A 27,531-nucleotide genomic window follows, 5' to 3' on the forward strand; every position below is an offset into this window, starting at 1 on the left:
GGAAAAGCAGGGCCTTCCAGCCTTCCCAAGAGCAGCTTTTGTATCAGAGCCATGCCTTCATTTAGATGAAAAACTGTGCAGTGGCAACACCAGCAAAGCTCTCCTCCGGCCAACGCAGTGAGCCCTGGAGGAGATATCCATGAGCTGGAAATAAAAAACTCCCATCCAGAGAACAAAAATCAGCTTTTCCCTCACGCTGGCCTGCAGGGCCAGCCCCATGCTGCAGTGACACCATGAAGCCGCCTGCCCACAGCACAGGGCAGCCCACCCTGTCCGCTTTCAACACCAAATCCTTTCTTCCTGCTACAAGCGTACGTCCATCCCACGCTGCAGCTGCTCCAGCCCGGGGGCACTTGCGTGACTGGTGAGTCCCGGATCCCCGGTAAACGCTGGCCTCTGCACGCAAGACTGATCTGCCCTGTTATTGCACTGTGGGTAGTGCAAAAGAAAGTACTTTCTCCTCCTGTGCTTTCAGACCTGGAAGACTGTTGTTTAATTGCAGGCATGATTGGAAAAGGTCACATAAAATCAGGAAACAAGCAATACCATCTCTCCCAGCCCCGGGAAGGGAAGGCGCAGTCACCCCAGGAGCAGCGTGGCCAGAGCCAGCAGCTTGAGGGGCTCTGAAGATGCTGTGCCTGACAGGCACTCAGACTGGAGAAGCAGCACAGCAGAAAAAGCTTTCTGGACAACTTGGCTGAACCATTTTCAGCTTCTCAATGAGAGCCTTTGGGAAAGGGAAGGAGATTGAACTTGCCGCCAACAAACTTGTTTTAAAACTCCTGGATAAAAGTTCAGTTTTAGATCCAGGGAGGAGGGGGGAGGAAGGAGTTAGAGAGCAGATTGCTGGCTCCCGTTATGGAAGCAAGCTTAATAAAATTCATCGAAATATTGGTGGTTCTGCTATGCTGTGCCAAGAATATGTTAGAATAAAACCTTCTGAGCAGAAGGGAGAGATATAATGTCATCTTAGCCTTGATATGAAAGATCAGCCTTCATCTCCTAAAGCATATCTCAAGGAACAGTAACTAACACATTTACTTGCCTTCCCTCCAGAGCACAGTCTCACTAGCACAGTTCACCACTGTCGCAGCCTTGTACAAATGGTACTGGGATGACCCCAGCTCCCAAAGAAGTGATAAGATAAAAGAATAAAGAGGGAGGCATTTTTTCTTACTGGGGCTTTAATGATATCCCCATGCAATGCAGACCAGCTCAGTTTCCTCCATGGGAAAGCTACATCAAGTTACTTTGGATTTCTTACAGATGACCAACCCCACCCCTGTGCCCATGAACTGATGCATCTGGCCACACCACAGCTCTCCCTTCACCACTCTCTTTCCTAACCCACCATGCCAAAGCAACAGCCTTGTGTTTTGCCATACCAGCAAACAGAGCAGGGAGCAAAATAGACCCACTGGCAGAGAGCTGCAGCCAGGAGGGAGCATATCTCACTTTCCAATCCTGTTCTCTTTCACCTCGAGCTTGCTCTGCCAGTAACAGGAGGGAGAGGAAAGCTCTCTCACTCATTTCTCAGAGCTTATTTTGGGAACCAAGCAGCCAGACCCTTGGGACCAGAGTTAGCTCTCTGCATGGTACTGAACCTCTTCCAAGGCTTTCTTTAGTCTCCTGAAATGCCCTTCAAACCTTGCCCTGAACTCGTAGGCTTACAAAGTTAACCACAAGTAGGAAAAGTGGAAAGCATGTGTGCGTGCTTGCCCCCTTCCCCAGATGCTGATCATACACAGCTTGAAGCCTGTAGTTTAGCTTTGGCTTTGAGGGCCTGCATGCCCATAGCTGCACCCAGAAGTGGCTGCTGTCCCCTAATTAATAGTCTGCCTCTCTGTAGCCCTTGCCTTGGTTACTGCCAATAGCCCACCTCCAATTTCCAACCTAAAACCCTAGAAACCATTTGCAACCCTAGAAAAGGATTTCTCTGCCCTTCTCCCTCAGCACTTCAAGGCAGGCAGCAACCTCAGCAGAGCCAGCACCTTTATTCAAAACAGGACCCAACTCTGACAAACGGGTTTGCCAGTGTGGTCTCTCATATCTTAATACATTCATTATGTCAAATCTGCTTTAGGTTTAGAAGGTAAAATGAAAACCTGCTGTGCCAGCACGCCCATCCCCTGTGAGCAGAGCCATGCCAAGCCTTTGTTTCCCACCACCAGCCCCAGGTAGGTTGGTTCATCCCCGGGAGCTGAGCACAGACAGACACAATCCTGCTCCCCAGGCTGTGATGGGCTTCGCCAGGCTGCCCACAGCAAGAGAAAAACTCAGTGTCACCCTGAGCAGACAAGTCTGTCAGCACACACCGGCTGTGAGCTGGTACGTGGGAAGGTGCCATCTCCACAGTTTGACCATGACTGTACCAACACGAACAGCTCAAGCATAAGAGGCTCGTCGTTTACTCCAGGCTCTCACAGCACAATGATACTCCTTGTAAGCACTATTTGCTGAGTTCCAAAAGCCTGATGAGTGCTTGAACTTTTCTAAGCCCAGTCCCTCCCTTCAACAGCATTAGTCATTCAGTTGCTATTAGTATCCCCCCCAAAAAAACATGTTTCTCCATGGAGCTACAGGGACAAGCTTGGAAGCTCGTTCCCTGAATGCTGGTCATGCTCTGAAGTCAACAGGGGCGGCACACAGGCAGCTCAGTTATCGCCACCAAAACCACTGCAGTCACCCAGACATACGAGAAGGCAGAAGAAAAAGTAAGTGCCTGTATCCTCAGAGAGAAGAGGAAGGACTGCCCAAGCACTTCAGCACACTCAAAATTTTGGAGAAAACACATACTCCAGAGGCTCCGTGAGTGCACTGAACAAGTCAGAATAGTTAAGCACAGAGGCTGAGAAATCTCCATCCTTGGATTTAATGGACAGCCAGTGATGACAGAGGCAGAGGGTGACGAGAGAGGGAAGGACAACTTACCTGTCAGAGACTGCCCAGAGCAACTTCCAAGATAAACATCACCTCCCTGCCACACCAGCACCACACTGACCAAGCCTGTGCCACGGTGCTGCTAATGAAACAGAATAATCCTGGGAGAAAGGAGCCGGTAAAAACAAGGTGGTGCTTTACACCCGTGTTCTGGCAGGACTGTACTAACAGGTCACCAAGAGAGGAGCAGAGTCATACTTTCCTCACTGCTTGGAAGCCAGGCGGTGCAGAGCCAGCCCTTGGCTCAGGTGCGGGAAAATAAGCTGAAGGAGCCCACCGAGTCCTTTCAGAAATAAAGCCATGCTGATGTTGTCAGTTGGTAGCAAAGAAGCCACACCAGGAACAGATATAGTGAAATATACTATTTTATTGCTGCACACATGATTACACATTTCTTCAATATAATGTTGCTCTCATAAGTTTTACAGTCCTCTTAATTCAACATGTGGCTAGTAGTAAATAAAAAGGACAGAGGCAACAGAACACAAAAAGGACACCGGCAACAGAAGAAAAATCAAAAGGTTTTTATTTTGTGATAAAATTATTTGCAGCAAGAATAAAGTGAATTCAAATCTAAGTTTTGACCTAGCTCATCTTAATTAGAGAGCTTGCCTGCATGCTGACCATCTGCTTATGCATGCTTTTTCATAGCCCTATTTTGCCAAAAGAGATGGGGAGGTTAAAGGACCCCAAGTAATTGGACAATCTGACGGGCCTCACAGATGTGACCACTAAGTGCACACAGACAGATGAGGCTTTTGCTTGGCAGCCCACGTGGAACTGCACTACTGGGGAGGCAGATCAAAAGGCCACACTGACCTTTCCCCCCACATGTACAACTGCAGCCTCACTTGCTCCACACTTAAGGATGCAGGAATGGAATTATTCAAGAGCAGCCATATGGAAAACACTTCCCAGCACTGCTGCCCCTCCTCTGCCTTCCTCCTGCTTTGCCCACTACCAGCGTCCATTTGCCTTAGCAGCTGAGGGATCTGCAGAGAAAGCATTAGCACATTCCTTGGCAATCCTGTTTCTGCATCTCACTGAGTACAAGCAGAAGGCAAAGGCCATGTTCTGTTCTCTGGTGGCTCCATGCAAGCCTTGTGCAGGGCTGTCACAACCACTGCTGGGGAAAGACTACTACTAAGATGTCAGATGCCGAATTTATGCAGGAGGAGAGGGGATGTGATGAACTAAACATCCTGCGTATGTTCGGTGTCATCTTCAGCCATATAGGGAGGAGAAACACAGGGGAACTGAACCAGCTAGGTTAAACTGTCTGTTTCTGTAGCAGGCTTTCATGAGCCTGACACTCCACTGAGCAAGAAAACAGGCAGTTCTGCTTTCACTTTTCTTTCTCCAAAATATGCGACACTTCACATTAAAGCTTTCTCAATAGCCCTTCCCCTCCTCAAGTTTACTGAGATGACTTTATCAGTTCAAGTTGTGCTGGGCTCTTTGGTGGTCCTGTCAAAGCTACACTAGGCTTAAAGATGAATGTGGAGGCACATTCCACAAATCACACAACAAATGCACAGCTCCCCTCCGTGTCACCACCCCAAAGAGAAGCGCACTCCTGCTCCCTGCTTCCATACAGCAACACACCCCTGCAGGGACACATCCTCCTCCCTCACCCTAATAAGGCTGCAGAAAACAAACCACAAGAACTCCTTGCATTTCATCACAAGCATTTTGAAACAGAAGAATTGAAGCACAGTCTGCTTGACTAGCCCTTGCTGCCACCATCCCCTGTCCCACAGACTTGTTCTGCAAGAGGCACCAGTTAAACACAGATGACAAAGTGCACAAGCATTCGGGGTGCAGTTTCGTCAATGCACCTCATTCCTGCTCCCCCAGCTCTGTTCCCAGCTTCTGTTAAGTGCAACCTGATCCTGACACGTGATTTTTGCTGAAGTCCAGCTTCTCCCACGTACAGAAGCCAAACCCCTGTGCCCCCTCCTCAGTGCAACCGAACCCAGCCTGCCTAGTGCAAGTGATGCCCAAAGCCTGCACACATACCTGCAAACAGCTTCAACACGTGCCAGACACCGGCAGATGCTCTGAGCAGGGGCAGCGAGGCTGCAGTTCTCACATGGTGTGGGAGCACCAGTCTGTCACCTAGTGAGACTAGCAAAGAAGAGAAAGCCATCCTCCCAGCACATCCACACCTGAAGCAAGTCCCTGCCAAATGCTGGATCTCTAAACTCTTTCTTTATCCAAGTGAAGCACCACCACCATTATAGAAAACAACACCCTGAAGCTGCAGGGGATCCGTGCCCAGTTCCCACCTCAAACAATAAAAGCACACCTAACACGGATTATTTCAAGCCCTTGACTCAGAATGTAACTGAAATGACAATATGCATTAGTAATGGCAGCCCACTGCCTGTGCAAGATTCTCTATGTGCTTCACACAACGCCTCTTCTCCCTCCCAGCTCACAGCACAGCAACGTGTGCCTGGCCTGTGCCTGCGAGACGAGACCCCAGCCTCTCGTCTGGTAACATGCCATTCGGGAGATGAACAGCTCTGAGGGCAGCTTATTTGGCAAGGCAAGCTCTATTCAGGGGTATTGCCTGCTGATCAGTGCCAAGGAGAAAGAACATCATTACCCTCATTAAGAGTCTAGGGAGACAACAGAGATAACAGACCTACTGCAGAACACAGATTCAGAAACATTCATTAGTACAAACAGTGAATTTCCTGGAGAACAATGAAGCTACAATGCTCAAGGCTGAGCAAAGCCAGAAGGTTGACAAGTGGGACAGTTGCACTGCAAGAGACCCAAAAAGGTCCCTTTTCCTTTTAAAAAAGATTTCTGATGACCCTTCTTCCTTGACCCACCAGCAAGTTGGTTTTGCTCTACCACAATGGACAAAAAGAAAAGAAAAAGTGCTGTTTCCAAGGTGTTTCCTTCCCCTGTTAGGAAGAAAAGGGCTGCTCTCCTTTTTTCATGCATTGAAAGTTACTGCTTTCTAAGAACTGAAGGACTCTGGTCTGTATTGCATTGCCAAAAATGTTTGTTCAGAAAGCAAAGCTTTTAAATTCTGAGCACTTCAAAGCAATGTAAAACTAGGGAAGACTTAGAAATCTTTTTTTTTTTTTTTTTTTTTTCATTTAAGAACTAGAATAGCAGGTCAAGACAGTGCCTTCCACATAGCCAAGTACGCCCGTGTCCCTGCTAGGGAAGCACTGCCAATCTTTGCCAATCTTATGATACTGACAGTGAAAGCAAGGCCACCTCCCTTCCAGTATACTTATTTGCAGAGTTTAATCCAGTTTTCCTCTGCAGGTGGCGATTCAACAAATATCCTGGCATGAACCAGTTTCAGAAATGTGTTGTTGGGCAACAGAATGGGATGGGTCCTAACACCAGGCAGTAGCAAGTCCCCCAGAACAGCTCCCTTACCACCCCCAACAGCTTGCAGTCTCCTATCCGCACTGTATTGTACAAAACAGCAGCTAATGACTTGGGCTGAGCTTTGGGAGCTATTTCTGAAAGGAGAAACAAAAAACAAAATAAAACCAAACACAAACCAGACATGCAAATGTCCAGACATAAATAAATTAAAAAGAAACCATGTCTGAAAGTGGTTGGGGAGGAGAACAAAGGAAGGGCCAGAGAGACATTCAGAGACTCGGATGTTCTTGTGCTCCAAGCCAACCCAGTGGGGGCTACGCAGGCTGCATACGACAGGCAGGGTTTGCACACATCAGCACTCAAGCCCTATACTGGCCAGGAGGTTCTCCAGAGCTTCAAGTTTCTGGTTGGCTTCCTCGATGGCACTGTAAGTCTGCACGTTGCTGGTGATGTGGAAGCGGATGTCATCGACCAGAGGAATGGAGTCAGTCTCCTGTCGTTCCTCCACAGCCTCCGCATTCTCTTTCACAGCAGCCACAAACTCCTCCAACTCCACCAGCTGGATGGGGTGGACAAGAGAACCATTAGGAAGACAAGAAGACAGATAAAGGGAAGGAAAGTGTTGGGATAATGGGCTCAGCCACTGTTGAGAGATACCACAGAAGAAAAAGGAATGCTAAGGGTACATGGAGACCCAAAACTTCCTGTCTCCTGCAGACACTGCTTGGAGATGCATCCTGCCAGTCATCCTAAGGAAGCAGTAATATTCCAACAATAAATGGTCACAACTGTAAGAAATCTGCACTTCAAACAGTTCACTGCAATACTCACTAAGCATCCATAGTTCTGGTCCTGGGTCACATGCATATACATAATATTCCCTCCAGAAAGGCTCTGCAGCAAGAACCAGGAGATGCTGCCAGACACTTCTGGGAAATGTCCTGCAACAGGCAAGCGAGCGGGTGCTTGTGCCCAGTCCAGAACCAGGAGCCACAGCTGACTATCCCCACCATGGCTCTCAGTCCCACCATCAACAGCCGACCAGCAGATCACAGCAAGGCAGCTGCTCCGTTCTGTGCCCAACCTGACAGAATCAGGTCACCCATGAATGATTTTGCATCAAGTTCCCCAGGAACATGTGGTGTGCTGAAGGGTGAGAGGCAGCTTCCGTCTGTCTACACTACTGAACTGTGCCTGGGCACGACAGGTTGCTGAGCCCTGCTCTATGCTACACACACTGCCAAAATCTCTCCCTGTTGCCATCATCAGTGCATCTCCACAAGATGCTGGCAGCTGCTGATGTTTGAACAGCTGGGGTGGCTCCATTTGTGCCAACACTCTTAGGAAGGCACATTGCCAATGCTGGGTCCGGGGACTCCCACTCAGGCTAGAGAAGGGGAATGCAAGGGGAACACACAATCTTGCCCAATTACTACTTGAGATATCCCTCAGCTTTCAGACCAAATCCCTTTTTCAGAAGCCAGAATCTGGGTGCATGCTGATGTGTCTATCATCCCCCAGCCATACACTGAATAAAATAACAGCCCCATAATCATTTCCTTCGCTGTTTTCACATGCCAAAAAGAATTTCACACCTTTCAAGCTGCAGGTGAAAATGTTACATTCCCATGTGAACTGCACAAGCCATTTATAAAGATCCATCTCAGGATAAAAACACCCCATAGATTCTAGTTTATCCTTCCATATGGCAACTTTCTCCATGAGTCCTGAAACTTATAATCACTCCGGATAACACTTAAATGGAGTCCCATAAGGAAAACTTCAATGTTAGATTCATTACTTCTGGCTGTTGAACAGCCACATTTCCCCTGTGGAAACCCCTACTGTTAGATTTGTCATGCTAGAGGAGAGTAGAGATCACACTGATTTCTCCTTTCTATAGCATTACGCCAGGCAGAACCCCCCCCCCAGCAAACACTGAAAAACATGTCCTGCACAGAGCTCCCCTGCACACCCCTTGGGTTCTCCAGGCTGTAGCCGGTGTATTCAGGCAACACTGTTGTTGCTCTGGGCAAGGTGGCTGAAAGCTCAGTGAAAGTCACTTGCTCATGGCACTTGAAGAACTTTTTGGGCAGGTTTTTCACTCCATAGTCCACACGGATGTGCTAGACAGCCACCAGCATCTGCCTTACTGCAGTTACTGCCACACTCATCCTTTGTCCTAACTCACCATGTGCTTTGCTACTTAATCGCTGCTCATTTTCAGGAAGCACGTTAAAACAGAGAGGGCAACCATTTATTACAGACCAAAGTACAACCATTAAATCTGCTGTATCTATGGCTCACTGCACAGTTAAGATTTATGGGCACATTAGGTAAGTTCAGTGGGGAGTGTTTCTGCTACCTTCTCAATGATCTTTGCCATGTACTCCGTGCACTGGTCCTCCAGACGGGTCAGCTGGAACAGCTTTGCAATCCTCCAGATGCTGACAATGTTGTCCTCATCGAGGATCTGAGCCAAGGTCCTGCCGCAAAGGCGCTTGAGCCCAGGCAGCAGGTACATGTCTGCCACGCACAGCACATCGTAAGCGTTTTCCGGGGACAACTGGCAATGGAGAGAAGGAAATTACTGTCCAGTCCTACCCCACTTTACTTGTTTCTGGCATCCTGACTTCTCCTGTGTTTTAGCAGAGATTCCCTAAAGTGTCGTCTGGCCCATTACTAAACAAGTGTTAGCAGTACTATGGAGACACAGGAGCTCAATCTTTGAGGGCTAGGTCTTCTACTCAGTTACCACAGAGGAGTCTGAAGTGCTGCAGAGGCAGCTTGCTCAGCACAAAGCAAGAAGTTTGCCATGCTGCAGCTAACCTCTAGCTAAGCACAAAGCAATGCTGAAACACTGAAGTGCACCTGAAAGCTGGCTGCTAAGGAATGTTCAGTGTGGCAGTGGAAGGAGGTAGTTTTTACCAGAGGTACTGAAAGCGCTTCAAAGAGACGGAACAGGCTGGCAGAACAGAGCACCTTGTCCCCACTAGGACTTTTCCTCCTGTTTTGTACTGCTGGACTCGCATTTTGTGAGAAATGTGCAAAATTCTCTTAAGTTCCTTCCTCAAACTGGCTTTGCTAACTCAGCCAGCACAACCTTCCTGGCACAGGGATACATCCAGGATAGAAAACTGCACCCCAAATAAACTGCAGGTGAGGTCCAACTAGGTGAGGAACAGACTCATCACATCAAATACTACTAGAGCTTTAACAGGCATTCAAACTGAACTAAGTTCATGCACCAGATGCTCAAGCTTACAATGTTATGAATGGCCTTTAACATTTTCATGCTCGTGCTAGAGAACCTCCCTCCCATTTCTCTCTTGGGTACTTTTGTTCCTTGCAAGTGATCTGAGGATAAAAAATGCTGTAGAGAATGTTGGAGACACCACCTCCAGCTTCACTCAGTCTCTTCCCCCTGGCTGGGCAAATCCTATTTTAGTCAGCCATCTGCGTCACTAACCTGGAACTAGAGCCTCTCTGCACCGTTCTGTTCCTGCTAATGTGAAGTGCAAAGAGCACAGTTACCCACATTCATTTTAACAGCAAATCTGCAGGATGCAGCATACCCTGGCTGTGAAGGAGGAAAGATCCCTTGCATTTAGAGACCAAGCCACACTGGTCTAGATTGAGGAATGGTAACTCTGGTGCACTGTGGTCCACTGCCCTGATAACTAGTCAGCAGCAAAAATGCGATGTCCACATCTACACATGTGGTTGCTCACTCTGACAACTGCAAAAGGCTGATTATTTCTTCCCCCACAGCTGTCCACACCAGTGTTTGCTGAAACTACTCACAACAAATGTCTCAGCTCTGTAATACCCTGCAACAGCTGTGCAGAAGGATGCAACACGTATTAGAGGCAGGCCATGAGTGCTGTAGTGCCACAGTGGTGTAACAAAGCTCTCGGGGTCATTAATCAAGTGCTGCTTTGTCCTTTCATAAGCTCCAGGAACCTCAAGAAGTAGAGGTGTTTGAGTCAGTAGTATTGATGGCAGCAGCTCCCAACTGCTTGATCAAGGACAAACCTGCCAAATGTTCCTCCAAAAGCTCCCCTTAAGCCCACACAAGTATTCTGATCAGCAGCTTCTCTTTCTGCCTGGAACCCTTTCTATCCTCTGCACACACTCTTCCCTCCAGCTGCAAACAGTGTCACTACTACATGGCAGAGACACATACAAATCCTATGGAAAAAGGAACATGGAATTTGGAGTGCTGATACTTTGCTGGAAAAACCCAGGGCAGGCAGAACACTCCACAGGTAAGTGTGGAAATTGAGCTATATTCCTGTTTTCCTGATAATTTTTCCTGGTAGCTTTTCATGACAGATGAACTGTCTGCAAAAGCTCATATCTTAGCTGCTCAGTTTGAAATCCAAGCTAGTTTCTGCGACGGCACCATTCTGCATAGAAAACATATGAGCAAGATCCTTTTAACTCCTACACATTGTTGGTCTGTCCTCCTGCTCCAAGTGCAGACAGGGCAGCTCAGGCACCCCTTGGAAAGGGCTGGCTGCTTGGGAAACACCCTTCCTGTGAGCCATCTCCAGGAGGGCAGGCAGACCGGAGGGGTGCAAGGGAACAGGGTCATGCTGCAGTGCAGTCACAAGGTCAGGAGGATCTTCACAACACCGACACGCTGCTTTCCCTCTCTGCCTGCCCTTTCAGAGCGTGACTGAGGGAAGAGTGCAGACAAGTGAAGCATCTGCTCTCTGGCATACCAATGGCAATCCTGCCCTTGCTGCCTGCTAAATACATCTCTCCCTACCACACATTCCCTGCTGCTACCCAGAGGTGAACAGATCAGCAGAAACAAGGTCACAGCTGTGTGCACTCTCTGTATGTGGCACCTAACCCAGAGCACAAACACTGCTTGGGAGAAGTGACACTTCCAGGTGCAGCAGTGTCTCTGATCACTGCCCTAATGCCAGAATGTGTTTTGGCATCTTGTAGCGGGACCTGCTGAAAGCATTTGCCACAAAACCAAAGCAGGAAGCTGCTTAAATGCTGAAATTTGCTGCACCTTCCGTTAGGTTGAAAGCTAGGTGGGTTAGGGCCATTTTGCTATTGCTTGCAATACTGAGCACAGCAAGGTGTTGGTGTCCCAGTGGAACCTTTGCACATCCCAGCAATAAATAACTGGATATAATGACTTGCTACAAATGGAAAAGTGGGCTATGATGCCAAGAGTAAATAAGCAGAATCTCTCAACCTTTCCACATCTCCAAATGTGTTCAATCTGCCATCTACTGGCAGCTGCTCGCCTTATCCTGCCACAGAGCCCAAGGGCGAAATCTGCAAAGCCCTGCATTTATCACATCAACATATAATGTGCAACCTAGTTTCCAAATTTTTATGATGGAATGAAAGACTAGGGATTTGCTTCCTGAGTGTCATCCACAAACGAGACCCCTGCCTGGCTAACAGCGAGTCCCAGTATGTGGGTTCCTGAGACAGAAGTGAGGTAGCACAGTAGGGCAGTGGGATTTAAGAAACTACACACACACACACACACACACACACACACCCCTCCAGATGCTATAGGAAAACACTGCTGTGAACACCTCCAGAATTAACCAGCACAGGAGGAAAGGCTCCATGGCTGGCCTCACCTCTGTATCATCACTGTAGATGTAATAGAGGACCCGGATGAAGATGTCTTCTGAGATGTTGTGGAGAGTCACCACAGGGATGCTGGGCTGCGTCTGCAGCTCCTCACTCTCACTGAAATGGTCTTCAAGAAGGGCTTTGAAATAATCACTGCGACCACAGAAGAATGCCTGGGGAGGGAATAAAGATCAACTCACTGCACCAAACCAAAGAGCACTACCAACCAGCTGTCAGAGCAGCTCAAAGATGTTTCAGAAGTTCAGCCTCTGTAACTCTGATTCTTCCTATATTTTGAAGCTGCATCATTTTCCCATACCTTATTCCTATCTGTGCCTACTCTCAGAACAAAAAACCCCCAATTTATAAATTTAAGAGATTCAAAAATAGCATGGCATTAGGGCAGAAGTTTGAGTTAAGGATGAGTCTCAAAATCCATTCTTACTACTCTTTACTTGCAGATCAAACATCTCCCTCTCCAGACACAGAGTTTACAAGCCAGCAGTAGGAGATTTTGCAGCTGTGAGTGCTGTAGCCAAATCCATAAATTTAATCTCCTCACCTCTGCAAGAAAGGCAGTGTTTGCTGTTTTCTTAAGTACTTTAAATGTAATTTCCAGCTGCACTAAGACTTTTTGTTTTCCAGCTGATTAGGCAATGCTGCTTCTGCAGTATATCCAGCACTAGATGAGTGGCGAAGACAGGTAGACTAGACTTACAGCAAAAAGGAAGGAGAATGAAATATATAACACAAGCACATACCTTATGGCACAAAAAGTTGTAATCTGCCACCCGGAAACACACGTCGGGACAACTGTTAAAGTTGTCGGTGCTGTCAAATGGCAACTCTCCAAAACCAACCTAGGAAGAGAAACCAGAAAACCCTACCTTTAATATTCATGCTTTAAATGTGCTCAGGGTCCCAATTTTGGATTTCTTGGTCTTCCCAGAAGCAACCATCCATCCATTCCCTCATCACAGTGCAGAGCACCAGAGATGCTCTGAACAGATTTCAGTGTGAGGAACTGAAGTCCTTGCACTCTTGATAGAGATATTCCTGGTACAAGTTACAGCTGCCTCCCTTATCCTTGGAAATTCCCTGACCCTCCATACACCACTGGAAAGCATTTCTGTGCCACCTAACAAGGCACATAACCAAGTGGAGGCAAAATTTACTTCATGCAGTGAATATTGTAAGCATGCTAGATCTTAGGACTAGCCCTTTATCGTGTAGGTGTACAGGTAGATGTAGTAACGTATAGATTACATAGATATATACATCAGTTTGAAATGGTTTGGCTACAATTACTGCCTCTCTTGAATAATCCAAGATTTCTAAAGCACATTTTAAATTTCTGATTTGATTTGCAGCCAAAGATAGTGTTGTTGCGGTATTAATACTCTAGTGAATTATTTTAACACCAACACACCTCCTCCCAGTCCCACATGCCAACAAAGACAGCACACACACACACACACACAAAACATAAAATCTGTTGGCCTTATGTTATTTTAAAGTGACACTTCCAAATATTTTCACTTTCACCTTACCCTGTATACAAGGTAATTCAACTGTAAAAGACAGTTTATATTCACAGTCAGGTAACCAAGACAATTAATCTCTGGAAACAAAAGTTTCTGCTGGTTCTTGCTTTCCAAACACATGCCCCTGAGCTGCCTGGGCTGAGGTGTTTATTACTTCTGTCTCTCATCCAGAAAAGTTGCATCTCAAGTTTGCAGCTGGGGAAAGCCTGGGCTGACCCTGAACATCAGTCTCCCAATCTCAGACTACCTAAGCAGCATTTCCAACACGCCTGCCTCCATTCTAACTGAAAGCAACTGACCTCCAGCTTTACTGAGGAGCCAGACAACTCCTCCACCCCGAATGAAACAAAGATACAGCCTGCAGCACACCCGGCTGGTGCTTTCAGCCCAGCTCAGCTTGCACGCAGTGAGGTTTCTCTCACAAAACAGATTCTAGGATGTGGCAAGGCACCACATTGGTAAAAGCTCACACCACCACTGAACATGGCAATCTGGACCCATTTGCCAAGGTCTTTGTCTGTCCCTCAGCAACATTTGGCAGCTTCCGATTCCTAATCACAGCAGTGAGCCCAGTGACATTTAGATTGTGCACGTGGCTCTCGCAGTAATGCTGCCTCTCCATAGCACCTCTCTCCCGTGAGTCCTTTCCCATCAGGAACTCCTCTCCCAGAGATGCAGCAATTCGAGAAACACTCCCCACCTGATCTATTACTCTCTTTTCATACAGCTGTAATACAAAGGGTACCTCCAGCACTGAAGATGAGATCAGATTGTCCCATTTGCAGATTCCCCAGGCTGCTATTTTACTGCTGTGTTTCATGTTTCAAGGCACAGCTTCCATGTCCTCTCCTATAAATTCTGACATGACTTTGCAGCACATTACAGGTAAAACAAACCTAGAAGCAGGCATTGATCAGATGACACGCTTTGCAGCACAAGAATTTTAATCGAGACATAAACTCCACATATCCTATGTGCATCTGTTCTTTGCTCCCCTTTCAGTGTCCAAAGGTAAATCTTTAAAAGGAACCCATCCCTCTGGAATGGACATGGGAGTTTTGTTTGTCTCAGAGTTTGTCTCCTGAATAACAAACTCCTCCGGGCTCAAATTCCTGCTTCTAGCCTTGCCTGGTCCCTAACTCTGATGCTCAGGTTTACAAGGTCATTTCCAATTCCTACTACAAAAGCAGGTTGATGTCTTTGTCTCTCCTATTCAGCATGAAGTGGCTTTACAGAATTTTCCCTTTTACTCCAATTTTAAGTCTCTACTACTTCTATTCTCCTCCCTTATAACACTTGAGGAATTTAATCTCCCTTTCAGGGCCTCCCTGCAGAAAACTGGCTTATTCCTCCCACCCCCCATTCAGGCAACTCCCTTAGCATACCTCTGTCCAGGCAAAGCATAGCTGCCAAAGTTAAGTATGCTGCCCAGGAAGCACAAAACAGTCTAGCCTACAAGGTGCAAACACATCCACAGTAACTCATTCACCACACAGAAATATTCTCAACACCTTTATAGGGTAATCTTTCAGCCATCACAACATGTGGAGGACCAAGTCTTCGCCGCTATGAATTTGCTATTAGTGCTTAAATAGAAATGATGCTGGAGACAAAACCGTACAAAACAAATCAGTGGAAGCAATTTGTACCTTGGCCAGATTATCTCGGCAAGAAAACTGTAAATAAATTACTGAACAAAACACGGGGGTTAGTGATCCAAGAGATTACCAGCCCATAACCAGATGCAAGTGGATTGGATAAAAAAAAAAAAAAAAAAAATTGGAAGCATGATTTAAATTGTTCAGTTAATCTGCCTCTGCCAAATGGGCAAAGCACAGGAATAACTGCCATGGACAACCACACTACACAGATGCAGAGACAGACTAGATGGAACGCATCTACTTGTTTCAAACTGTTATTTCTACATATAACAAGATTTAGCTTTACCCCAAAAGTGACAAATGGTCCTATTTTTTTGCAGCCATGCCAAATGTCAATACAGATGGAGAGAACAGTATTTATTTCATGGCAAACTCTGATGCGTTTAAGTCTGATTTCATCTTGGTTTGGAAAATAAGATTTCAGTTAAAAGGTAATGAAAAACCAGCTACAAGGAAATGATGTGCCTACAGTCTCACACACTGGAAGCCCTAGAGTCTCCAACTCAGATGTCACCTGGCAGACAGGAGATGAAGAGCTAGGCAGACAGACAGTGGAGAGCCACATGGTTTTTGACAGTTGCCTGGCTTTTGATGGCCTTTTACTTAAATTTGTCACTCCCAAATTTTATTTCAACACATCAAAGCAGTAGCTGTTGTGGTCAGAAAACTCTGGCCACTACTAGTTTAAAACAAAGTAAGAGACAACAACTACACTTCTAAAAATAAACAATGAAAGAGAAAAGGCTTTCAAGTATAAACAGCAATGAGAAATAGGATACAAAGATTATAAACATGTTTAAGAGCTCAAAGAAAAGATCCTTCTCACTCTAATAACTAATAATGAACTGTGATTGGATATTACATCTCAATTATTGTTTAATTCATATAGCATATCACTGAACTATGAAATTGGCATGCATAGAGTTTCCTGAATCATTCAAATACGAAAGACATTACATGCACATTATTTGTTTATAGCGAAATATATTTGCATACATCCTCATTTTATGTAATATGGCATTACATGACATGCACCAGCTCAGAATGTCTCTTCTCAAATTCTGGAAATGCTGGCTTTTACCCAGAAGCCAAATACCTATTTTGTTCTGCAAAGGCTGGAAAAAAAAACGTGTTTCTCTCAAGAATCTCTCACAGATGTCTGTATATGACTATTCCACTGTCCCTGACATTTTAGGTTACATGGTTTGTATACTGTTCCTTGTATAGCAACAAACCCTGTAAGAATGAGGATGTGCAATTCCTCTGTCCCAGAGCAAAGATGCCTAATTCACAGAATTTAACAATTTGCAAACATTAGGATGAGATATAAATGACAATAGGATGAAGATCTTTGTTCATATATTCTTTGTAAGTCAACAAAAAAAAGACCTAGAGAGAGAAAACCAGAAATCTCTTAGAGTTTATTTGGCTTAAACAAAGCACCCACATTCGTGCATGGAATACAAATTCTCTTGTGAACAGGCATGTGCCCATGCCCTCTTCGCTTTTACAGCCGTAACAAGTCTAATGCTCTTGTAACTGCCTTCATTCTCATCTATGAACATAGCAAGAAAATCACAGCTCACAGAGGTATTCACAGTGCTGTCATCATTATATTATTCCGAGTTCCATATTTTCCTTCCAGCTCCTATTCTGCATGAAAGAATTAAAAGGGAAATGTTTCTAACCCTTGCAAAGAAAGGCTTACCATGACAGAAGCATGCCAGCAAGGTCTGGGAACAAGCAATCAAACAGAAAACATTCTTTATATTTGTGAAGTGACTTAAAATTCATGTAAATGTCTCTGTTTTGGGGCCCACAATTCTTTTTTTAATTCTCTGGGAGGCAAATCTGAGGCTTACTTATAGTATTACCTCCCTTTAAAGCCTGAAAACACACAGAAAATCATATTGAAAGCCACAAATAAATGCAGCTATTTGCGGGAGGCAGGTTACATAGGAAAGATTTCTGCACTGGTAGATGGAAAACTGATGGAGAAAAACTCCCTCTACAAAGCGCTCAATACTCAGAGAAATATGTCTGCCAAAAGCCAGCACAAAACATGCTGGCTTACTACAGGTAATAAACCTTACCCACGCACATGCACACACAAATGTTCTCTGTACCAGGCAGGTATATATGGCAGGGAACAAAAAGAAAAAAGAAAATAAACTCTGGGCACAGCAGCCACCTAAAATGAGTTCATGTTATTAAACTCAGTGGTTGATATGAGAAAGAGGAAAAAAAGGACAGATATAAGAGCAAAGTGAATCTGCTGATATTGCAGACAACAACAGGTGCAGGGAGAATGAAGACCACTAATAATTATCCTGTTCTCCTGCAACTGGGAGCAAAGATCCACATATATGAGCCCAACTAATAATACTGATGGCATTTTAACATAGTGACCATCAGCCTGTGGTCTGTGGGCTATCCCTAAGGGTCAGCAAGATGTAGTTATGAATAGCAAATCTATTGCCAGGCAAGTTAATTTGCTTCAGAGGGACTCACGTTTCTGCTGAAAATATTTTCAGGGTTTGAAAGCACCTCTCCATGGCAGGGTGTCAGTTCCTAGCAAGTAAGCCCAGCAAGCCATCTTCCATCTATATGTCCCCTCAGGTACCAACATCTGCTGATAAAACATTTCTGATACTCAAGAAAGATGGCAGAGAGGAAGAGAACAAGAGTCCAACTCTTGTCCCTTTGTAGTCAATGGGGAAGTCCCCACCAACCACATGGCAAGGGTTTTGTTTACCACGATCCCTTATGGGGGAAAAAATCCAAGGGAAGGACGAGCATCAACAGCCTCATTAAAAAAATTTACAGCACTTCCAAGTAATAAAAGGCTTTCAGCAAACAAGCAAGCACTAAACTCAAATGGAAAGAATGCGACTGAACACACGGGAACACGTACCACAGACCCACAGAGACCAGGAGTAGTATAAATGCTCCCTACCCGCAGTTCGGCTGGCAGGGCGCAGTCTGCTAGAAGAGCCAGATCTTCCTGCAGCCGGCAGTTACCTGTGGGCTCAATCGTCAGCACTTTCACACAGGTCCCTGGCTTGGAAGAGACTGGAAGAAGCAAAAAAAAAAAGAGCAGAGATGCCTAAATTCCTCTATAAATATTCTCTCCTGTTTAGAGAAAACACTCCAGGAAAAAACAGTATTATTGCTGTTTAGCTTTTACTGCAAAACACATGTGATTCTTCTATGTAAACATGCATACAGCACCCCTCAGTACAGCTGGTGAACAGGGCTGGAAGGAGATGCATGTATTGTCTCTACTCCAACCACTCAATTCCTTGTGCTAGAATATCAACTGTGGCAAACATGAAGTTGCCACAGGCGTATTTCAAGTCCAGCTTACTCTCTGCAATCCTTGTCATCAATTCCAGCTGAGGATCGCTGATCAGGCTGCCCTTGATCCCTTAGGAGCTACTCATACAATGCCTTCCCCAGCCACCCACCCCTACCACTGACATGTCACCTAAGGTGAAGCCCATGCCAAGAAGTAATAGTTAAAATAAAGCTGCTTCCATGCCCCTCTGCTCTGTCACATGCTCTCATGGGTCCCATTTCATCTGTGGCATCCTACCTTCACTCCAGGGAACAAAGTGATTTGTTCTTGTTTAGGTAATAAGTTCTGTGCAGCTGAGTCTGTCCTCTACTCTCTACATGTAGATCCCCAAAGCACAAAAAAACCCAAAACACCTGGACTCCTGAGTGTGCTCTTTGTATGTGTTCTTTGAAAACATTAAATAAGCATCACTACCACCAAAGAGATCAAATAAACCATACAGAGATGGCACCATCATTTGCTTTTTTCAGATCTAGTGTGTCTTCCTGTCTTGCCCTACCAGCCTATAAAATTAAACAGCCTAATAAAGGGGAAGTAAAATACACAATCATACACTTTTGCGGTCTTGCTATGACCAAAGTTGCTGTGGAGCTCACTGAAACCAACCGCCTTAACTTCAAATGAGCCGCAGCCCAAAGTACGCCCAGCTGTTGTGCTGCCATAGTGCTGCCAGCGCAGCCTTTCCTCTTTCTGGTCACCTCCCTCCCGCAACTCACTCTTCTCAAGTTTGTTTGCAGCTCAGCACGCTTTCGGGTGAGGACTGGAGCATGTAAGATGTTTGAGAGTCCCTAGCATATAGGGAAGCATGTGAAAAAACAGGGAGAACCACTGGAAAATGCAAAGTTCTGGTGAGGAAGGATCAGATGCTGTTGGGAGCCAGAGATGCAGAATTAACTCTCAAGGACAAAAGAGTTAAGAGGCCCCACGCTGAAACATTCAGAAGAATTTCTGACAGGTATGAGTCACCGCATTAAAACCCCTCGCAGGTGAATCACGCCACCTTGAGACCTCATTTTTCCTGACATTTTGCGCAGCATGAGCTCCATCAGATGACTCCATTGGGCCGTGGGCGAAACAAGACCATGATGTACCACAAAACAAGTCTTCCACCCCCTCCTCCAGGTTACTGCTGCACCTTTCAGATATGCCACCACTGTACCTCAGATAGGCTGAATATCCCAGAAAGATACTGGAAAAGGAAGGATAATCTACCAGTACAAGACAGTCAGGTACCATCATTGCTACACACAGAGATACACCAGCAAGGAGACAGGCTGCTCTATTAGCACTAAAGACTGCCTTCAGACAGATTACCGTCAGGGTAAATAAGCCAAGAGGAGATCTGGCATCAACACAAACAAGACTGAGTGCATTTTCTAAGAGCCCTGTCCACTTACAGACCAGCATGAGAGAAGGAGATTTCTCACTGTGCAATTAGAAATTCTTTATGGCAGAAAGAATCATTTATATTTGTGCAGTGCCTATTATAACAGTCGCCAAATCAGTCAGGCTCTGTAATCGCTAATGGACCCAGCAAGTTTTAAGCAGTAGTCAAGGGAAAGAGTTCTTCTCTTGGGATCTACAAAGCATCTGTGCACTTTCACAGTGACATGAAAGAACAGTGATTTGTCTGAGAAGCAAATCTATTATGAGACATTTCAGACACTGCATCTCTCAAATCCAAGAGCACAGCATTTGGTATCGCAAGCAACTGTCCCCTAACATAAACAATCAAAGTGACAGAAGAGGAATAAGCTGTTGGCTGCAAGCAATCAGCAGGGACCATCACCTTCTTGCGAGAAGTAGGAATGAAGGGTTTTCTGAAAAGAGCAACATAACCAATGGAATGAGCTGCAGGGAAGAACCCAACTACTGTTGAGAATGGAGGATTCTGTCTTTCTTCCCAGTCTAGCCCAGCTATATAGCACTGAACATCACCTACCACTTCAGCAGCTGCCTTTGTTTTACTACTCAGTACCTCTTTGTAGTCTTTTGTTCCAAATGAGCCAGTTCACTACAAAAAAAATAAGACCCATAAAAACCCCCACCAAACTCCCAAACGTTTCCAAAACGATACCACACTCAGATACCTGCCTTATACATTCTCCTCCCAATGCCATGATTAGCTATAACCACAGATTCTGTAACTCCACTATGAAGGCAAGCATCACAAACCTTCCTCTCAACCTTTTTGCCCTAAAACTCGTAGAAATAACTGGCAGAACATTTATTTTCAAATACCTCCACTTCTAAAGCAAGGATTATGGCTTAATTTGGACAAATGCTGCCTGAGATCTTCCAAACACTGCAACAGTTTTTTCTTGTTATAGCCACAATATACACACAGGGGAAAATATGCAAGCCTTCACACTGAAGTCTATCTCAGGTGCAACAGAAGACACTGGGTCACCCTTTTCAGGGTTTTCCTAAACTATTGTCTGTTGGTGGCAAGACTCTAAGTGCTTTTGAAATGCTGATTAACTCTAGATGGTGAGATTGCAGAGACTGTCATTATCCACTGGAGCTGCACAGGATTGAGTTCATGTTGTTTTATTAGGCACGTTTCAACTTCATAATACAGACACAAGACATGACCCTGCTCTGTAGACCTGAGTCAGATGTCTATTCCACAGAAAGAACTTTGAACAAGCAGAGATTCTTAACACACTAGAAGGGACAATAATGCTTTATCAAATGCCAGACACGATGTGATCGAAGATCTTTCCCAATTTTTAACTTCTATAATTCTTATAATTATTACTTCCCAGAGAATCAAGTTTTCCTGGCTTCCACATGAGAGTTGATACAAGAAACAAACTTTTAACAGACCTATCAGCGGTTCTGTCTATTCATTCGACTCCAACCTGTCACAAATAAAAATCAAGCTTAGTATTTCCATCCGTGCTTTACACCACCCATTGATTATGTCTTCTGTCAGGCCTTAGAAGTGAAGAACAACTGATCCCTCCCAAAGAACACAGAAATTAAATTATTTGTCTGGTGCCATCCAGGAAGTTTGTATTATATTTTCAAGTGGAGCTTGTATCTGAAACTGAAAAGTTACTTCACCATTTCCCATTTTTACACCCCACCAAGAAGTCAGCTTTTTTGCTGTTCACAAATTTAACCACTGGACTTCACGATCCTTAAGCTGCCAGTGACATACTATGCAATGGCTTTAGACTGCTAGCAAGCTATCCAACTTATTTTCCTCCCACAATCTAATACGAGTTTTTAACTTGATGCGTTAAGGTACAGTGGTTGCCTCCAGGGCCCCAGCTAGACCCTGGGAGAAAAATATAAAAAGGAAAAAACAGGGGGGAAAAACAAGATCTCCAGCATCTCACTGGATTACTCTGATATCAAAAGATGTCACAAGATAATTTTATTACCTGATTGTCTGAGTAGTTTTTATTTTCTATTGATTGTATTCACCACAACTCCCCTTTTCCACATTTAATACACAAATTGGTATCTTACACTATTTGTAGCAAGGAACCAAGAAACACATTTCTAATCTCTTCAGATGCATGTTTACATTTGTATTTACACAGCTGAGGTAAGACTTATGACACAGCTTCCGTAAGGACTTGCACCCTGGTCTACATAGGAACAGCTGTACTGTGATAACCTTGTATCTCACCACACAATTGCACATGCCTAACGGGAGACATACACATGGTAGTATCTTCCATGTGACTTGCAGATGAAGAATTTCTTGAGCCAGAAGTATTGTCTCTGGCTGTTAAGCTCTTCAAACTTTAGGAGGCTGAATAATCAGAGCTCCTAATTCAAAAGGGAAGGGTGGAATAGCTACACCCTTAACTCTTAGATCAAGGAAGAAGATGCTGTTGACTTAAAAGCTACAAACTAGATTCTCTTCTCAAACCAAAACTAACTTGACTGAAGCAGTTAACTCAGAGCATGAGATGAGAATCAGATGTTTTCAGCCTGAAGGTTTTGTTACCAGATTTTTTTTTTCACTTAATGACTAACACCGCTTTGCCCTACTTGTGCTGTTTTGATTCTTCTTCACGTGTCCTTTAGCTTGAACTAAGGAGATGAATGATAATCTCCAACTGTTGGTTTTCATGCAGTAATCTGATGTCATAATGAGATCACAAGCTCTTCGGATACCAAAGAGCTGTTAAATCGAGGATTGTGTCATTTAAGGTTTGGCACATACATGTGTTATAAATACACACATGCTTTCAGAAATACTTCTCTGCTTTTAAAAAAAGGTGTTATATCTTGCTCTGCATCCATTTTGAGCCAGTTATCAAACATTTTACTTTGGTTAGAGGTCAGATAAACGCAGAAAAGGACTTTTAATTGTACATATTTTATCTCCCCAGGGATTTAAACGAGCTTTCTGCTAAAAGGCACTTCCCAATATATCCCACAGTGCTCCACTGAATGTCTGGCAACCACCACAAAGTCCTGCTGCCATGGCTGCTCTACTATAATGAAAACATTCAGCGTAAGTGATAAAATGCATGTGTCAGAAACCACTACAGCTTCCCTACAGAGAGCCCATGACTGAAAACTACCATGCAAACATGGGAATTCCACAATGGAATAATTTTCTAGAAGTCCCAAGTGCACCATGAAACATCTACCATCACACTCTCCACTTTCTCCCTGAAAGGGCACACAGGCACAGCAGAGACAACAGCAAGTAAAACGCTTACCAAATTCATAGACTTTTTTACATTTGGTCTCCAAATCATCTATGAGGTCCTGAAGCCGACACTGCTTGGCTAACCTCTTGCAATCATTTACATATTCTACGTCGATATCAAGACGACCTGCCAAGAAGAAATGCAGGCAGCTCTTTTAACCCATACCACTTAGGTGTAAAAACGGCAAAAATTAAGGACCGAAGTCTTGATGGCACAGAAATTCAGTAGACACACTGCTTCACTTTTCAGCATCCAGTTACAACTCTGTCTAATAAGTTAAGACTCTGTTGGTACCCACCACCCATCACTGTGATGAATCTCAGTTTGGCATCTAATTCACATTCCCACTTTCCAGTGACTATCACTATAACTTCAAGGGACCAAAGACTGAACAGGTCTATATAAAAGATGTCTAATTCTCTCAGAAAACCAAAAACAGCAGCACAAGAGCCGCATGCATGATTGTTACCATTGGCTACCTGGCTTTGGGTAAGAAAAGACTTTAGGCTCACAAGCTGTCATCCCATACTCTTACCATCACTGAAAATGTGGCAAGGAACATTTCTGAAAACACTAGACTGGGGAAGAAGAGCCTTGAAAATAAGGTTATTTTCTGGCACCACCTCCTGGCCTGAAATAGTTCAGCACTTAGCATGACTACAACACAACATTTGGCATTTTCATAGAAGGTTTATGATCAACTTCTGTTCAAAAAATATTAGAAAAACTGTCAAAGCATTCAGCACATGCTGCTCAGGTCTGCCAGACTGAAAATGTCCTATGTGGGAACTTGGCTTTTCATAACCTTTGGGGATGTTATGCCTGAGAGATTTACCTACCTTAGGTTAAAAACACAATCAACCTAAGTTGTTTTTTTTTTTGACTGTATAGTTATTGGCAGAACAACAACTGGCAAAAGGTACAAACAAATTGGAAGATCTGGGGATTGCTCACATTCTCCCGTCTGCCAGCACAGAGGATGTGTTGGCAACTCAGGCACCCAAATACGGCTGTCTGCAAGCCTGTGCCACCCCAACAGTGCTATAGCAGAGGCACTGAGAGCTGCCCACCAGCCATGTATACATACACTAGACAGCAAGTCATTTACCTGTGTATAGATACTGCAGAAGAGAGCCAAAGGCTGCTGGATTAATCTGAAATAAAGTATGAGAAAATTACCTTTAGATTTCCCAGGAACTTAATAACAAGCTTGAAACTTGCCTGGATACAAACATGACCCTGAACAAGTCAGAAAACCCCCACTTAAATAGCAACTCATACACTCACTGCACCCAATTTCCTTGCTCCTCACATAACTAACGCCGTCACTCCACCTGGCTTACATAGCTCTTTAAATGGATCAACTGATACTAAGCCATGTGCCTAGGGGGACACGACCTGACTAATGGAGGTGCTCCAAAGACACAGATGTAACACAGGCTCTGTAAAATCCAGTCTTTCACTGGTCACAGGCATTTCCAACTCTTAATTTGAGAGGAAAGATGCGCTCTTATACAAAGAGAAAGGAGAGACATTAAGCAATGTCCTGAGAAACTGGAAGTATGTTTGTCAGAAGAGGTTTTGCACAGCCACAATCAAGCTATAGAAACATATGCCAGAGTATGGGGTGATTAATGGATGGAATGCACTTATGGCCTATTATAGTTCTTGCCGCAAAGGCAACAAAAGGGACTCAATTAGTGCCAATTATGGAGGTCTTCACGATAGACCACCTGTCCACCAGGAATTAGACAGACTCAACTCATCCCACAGAGGAGTCGTGACACAGCTGGCAGATGGTAACAGCTACCTGCTACTGCAATTAATTAAGATGTGCTTGAGTCCATGACAGAGGGAACAAAGGGGACGTACACAGTCTACAGCCTTTTGTTATCTGAATAAGTTGCTATTTTACTGCATAAAGTGCCTCCACAAGCCCCTCTCCTTGACTAGGGTCATTCTGAGCTCCAGGAGCTATTCACTGTGGAAGTTTACCCTCCAACTGTCCTTCCTACTCACTTTTCTCACCCAGTTGAAACAGAAAGGAAAGAGCTGGAAGCACAGCCTTGCTCACCAGTGGATGCTTCAACACTATCATGTTCTTCCCCTTCCATTTGGTCTCAAACATTTCTGCAAAGTAGGCGCTGCGAGCACTGAGAATGCAGCGGTGGGCACAGAACGATTTCCCATGAACAATGAAAACAATGTCGCTTTGGTAACCCTGCTCCAGCAATCTGTAAGGAACAAAGAGGGAGAAAATTCAATACAGAACAAGAAAGGAGAGAACGGAGAAAGCTGGTGTGGGACGTAGTGCAATTAGGTCTAAATGAACAAATGCCTCCGGACATTGCAGTCTCTCCCTGCCCAGTTAGGAAGCCAGCACAAGGGCTGGTACTTCACATACTACATTGGGATCTCTCATTCCCTAATGACCCAAAGAAGTTTCATTAGTGCAAGAGGGAGGCTGGAGAATGAAACCTTCCTGCCTCAGGTGAACTCCTCAAAATAGGGAACAGATTTTAAAGAGGAACTAGTTGCCCCCAAACACATCTCTAAAGGTTAATCCTGCTTTTAAATTGATAGATGATAAAAAGCCTTACAGAAGCACATGCTTTCAAAAAGAATTACTCCACTGCAAAGCCAGGTGCAACTTTCCTGCTCTCTGGACATTGTCAGCATGCACACTTTAACCATGCAGCAAACAGGAGGGGACTTGATGTCATCCACCCTCAGAAGAAGGAAGGATGTTACAGGCATGAAATGCAGGCAATTACCACATCAGAGATGAAACCTTGTGTATGACTGCATGCCCATACCCTCATTCTTTAAAAAGAGAAAACCTAAGATTGCTACTTCTAGAGTTTACGGTAACCATTACCAGTGTTTCCTAATGCCCATCACCCCTTGTGTGTACATCCTCACAAACATCCTCAAGAGGTCAAATCAGACAGACATGAGGCACCATACTCCTGGAGAGCAGGACTGGTACACAGAAAGGTGTGGGGTCACACAAGGAGATGATGTCAGAGCAGGGTCTTTAATGCTGATCTCAATCTCCTGCCACTAGAACATCCTTCCTATTAGTGTCTTGCCCAAAACAAAATAGAAGTCATTAAATGATTAATTTTTGCCCCCTGTTGTTGCCTTTTATTTCAATTTTAATGCAAGGTCTGTTTGGAATGAGAAATGGAACACAGCACATTTTAGTTTTCACGTGCATTCAACCCTGCATCATCTGAGCCACAAACTCACCAGGGAAGTGATAAATCACCTTGCAAAATTCTACTTCCCTGAAAGGCAGAATCTGATTTTACTTAGATAAATGAGTTTCCTTCCTCCCCTCTTTCCCCATAGCTTCAAAAATTAGAACTCTGTTGTAATGGGAAGATTGTCAGGTCCTTCTATGATTTATTTGCTCTCCAATTCTGAAGATAAAGCTGCTGAAAGCTTGTTGTTTTGGTCTTTTTTTAAGTCAGTCCAATGGGAAGAAAAAAAACAAACAAACAAACAACAAAAAAACAAGTCTGTGTAATAACATCAGAACTACCAGGGTAGAAAAACACCAAGAAGGAAAGATTGACACTATTCCTCTACTCCTAGAGCAAGTTAGGCTTCTTCTCAAGCTCTAGGCTAAGACTACAAGGTGTAACAGGCAACTTTCAGAAACGTCTTAAAATTAATACATTTTAATGAACAAAAAGAAAGAACTGAGCACTGTCCCTATAAGTCAGAGCACCTTAAGAAGCCTCAATCTCAGAAATGAGATACCTATTATCACTGCTAGAAACCTTGGCTTGCAGGTCATAGCACTTCAGGCCTGAAACTTAATTTCAGTTGACATCCTAAATCACTGATGTGGTTTTAGTGATCAAATTTGGTTTGACATCCAGAGATGACATTCTAATGCTTCTGCATTATAAAGACCAGCTTTCTGTTGGCTCTGGAGTCTGTACCTAAGTCACCGGAGGCTATATTGTAAATGCACATATGCCTGGAAGTCAACCTTTAGGGCACAATGGAACATCCCTTAGAAAGCTCGACACACCCAGGAATGAGACAGGGTACTGATCAGTTGCCTTTCAAACCCGGCCCCGTAACAGAGAGCTTGACTGTCCAGATAACAGCTGCCTCATCTGCTTACCGCTGTAGGAAGACATCATAGTAGTCTCTCTTCATGCACTTTGCCGTGATCTGTTTGTATTCCTTCAACAGACGTCGGATGGCATCACTCAAAGCTCCATACAAACAACGTTCCCCATCAAAAGTGTTTGCTTCGCATTTCGCTCCTGCAAAATTATCACAGGTACATGCCAGCAGGCAGTTAAATCTTCCTCGAGCGTCCCCTAAATGAGTATGACTTTTGGCTGGTGACA

The 27,531-nt window shown here is 44.6% G+C and overlaps 1 protein-coding gene across 1 annotated transcript in view; it reads right to left on the bottom strand.

Moving 5' to 3' along the window:
* Nucleotides 1-3,289: 3,289 nt before the first annotated feature.
* The window catches only part of ABTB1 (ankyrin repeat and BTB domain containing 1), a 28,402-nt gene continuing 4,160 nt past the window's right edge, over nucleotides 3,290-27,531 (bottom strand). The window contains exons 4-12 of the mRNA XM_042799639.1: nucleotides 27,300-27,444; nucleotides 25,233-25,392; nucleotides 24,267-24,312; nucleotides 23,168-23,284; nucleotides 18,075-18,190; nucleotides 12,675-12,773; nucleotides 11,919-12,086; nucleotides 8,666-8,866; nucleotides 3,290-6,859 (exon numbers count right to left, since the gene is read on the bottom strand). Coding sequence (XP_042655573.1) covers nucleotides 6,653-6,859; nucleotides 8,666-8,866; nucleotides 11,919-12,086; nucleotides 12,675-12,773; nucleotides 18,075-18,190; nucleotides 23,168-23,284; nucleotides 24,267-24,312; nucleotides 25,233-25,392; nucleotides 27,300-27,444 — 1,259 coding nt within the window. The 3' untranslated portion in view covers nucleotides 3,290-6,652. The remainder of the gene's footprint in view (nucleotides 6,860-8,665; nucleotides 8,867-11,918; nucleotides 12,087-12,674; nucleotides 12,774-18,074; nucleotides 18,191-23,167; nucleotides 23,285-24,266; nucleotides 24,313-25,232; nucleotides 25,393-27,299; nucleotides 27,445-27,531) is intronic.

This window comes from Tyto alba, unplaced genomic scaffold, assembly GCF_018691265.1.
Source record: "Tyto alba isolate M040663 unplaced genomic scaffold, T.alba_DEE_v4.0 Super-Scaffold_3, whole genome shotgun sequence".
Lineage (NCBI taxonomy): Eukaryota > Metazoa > Chordata > Aves > Strigiformes > Tytonidae > Tyto > Tyto alba.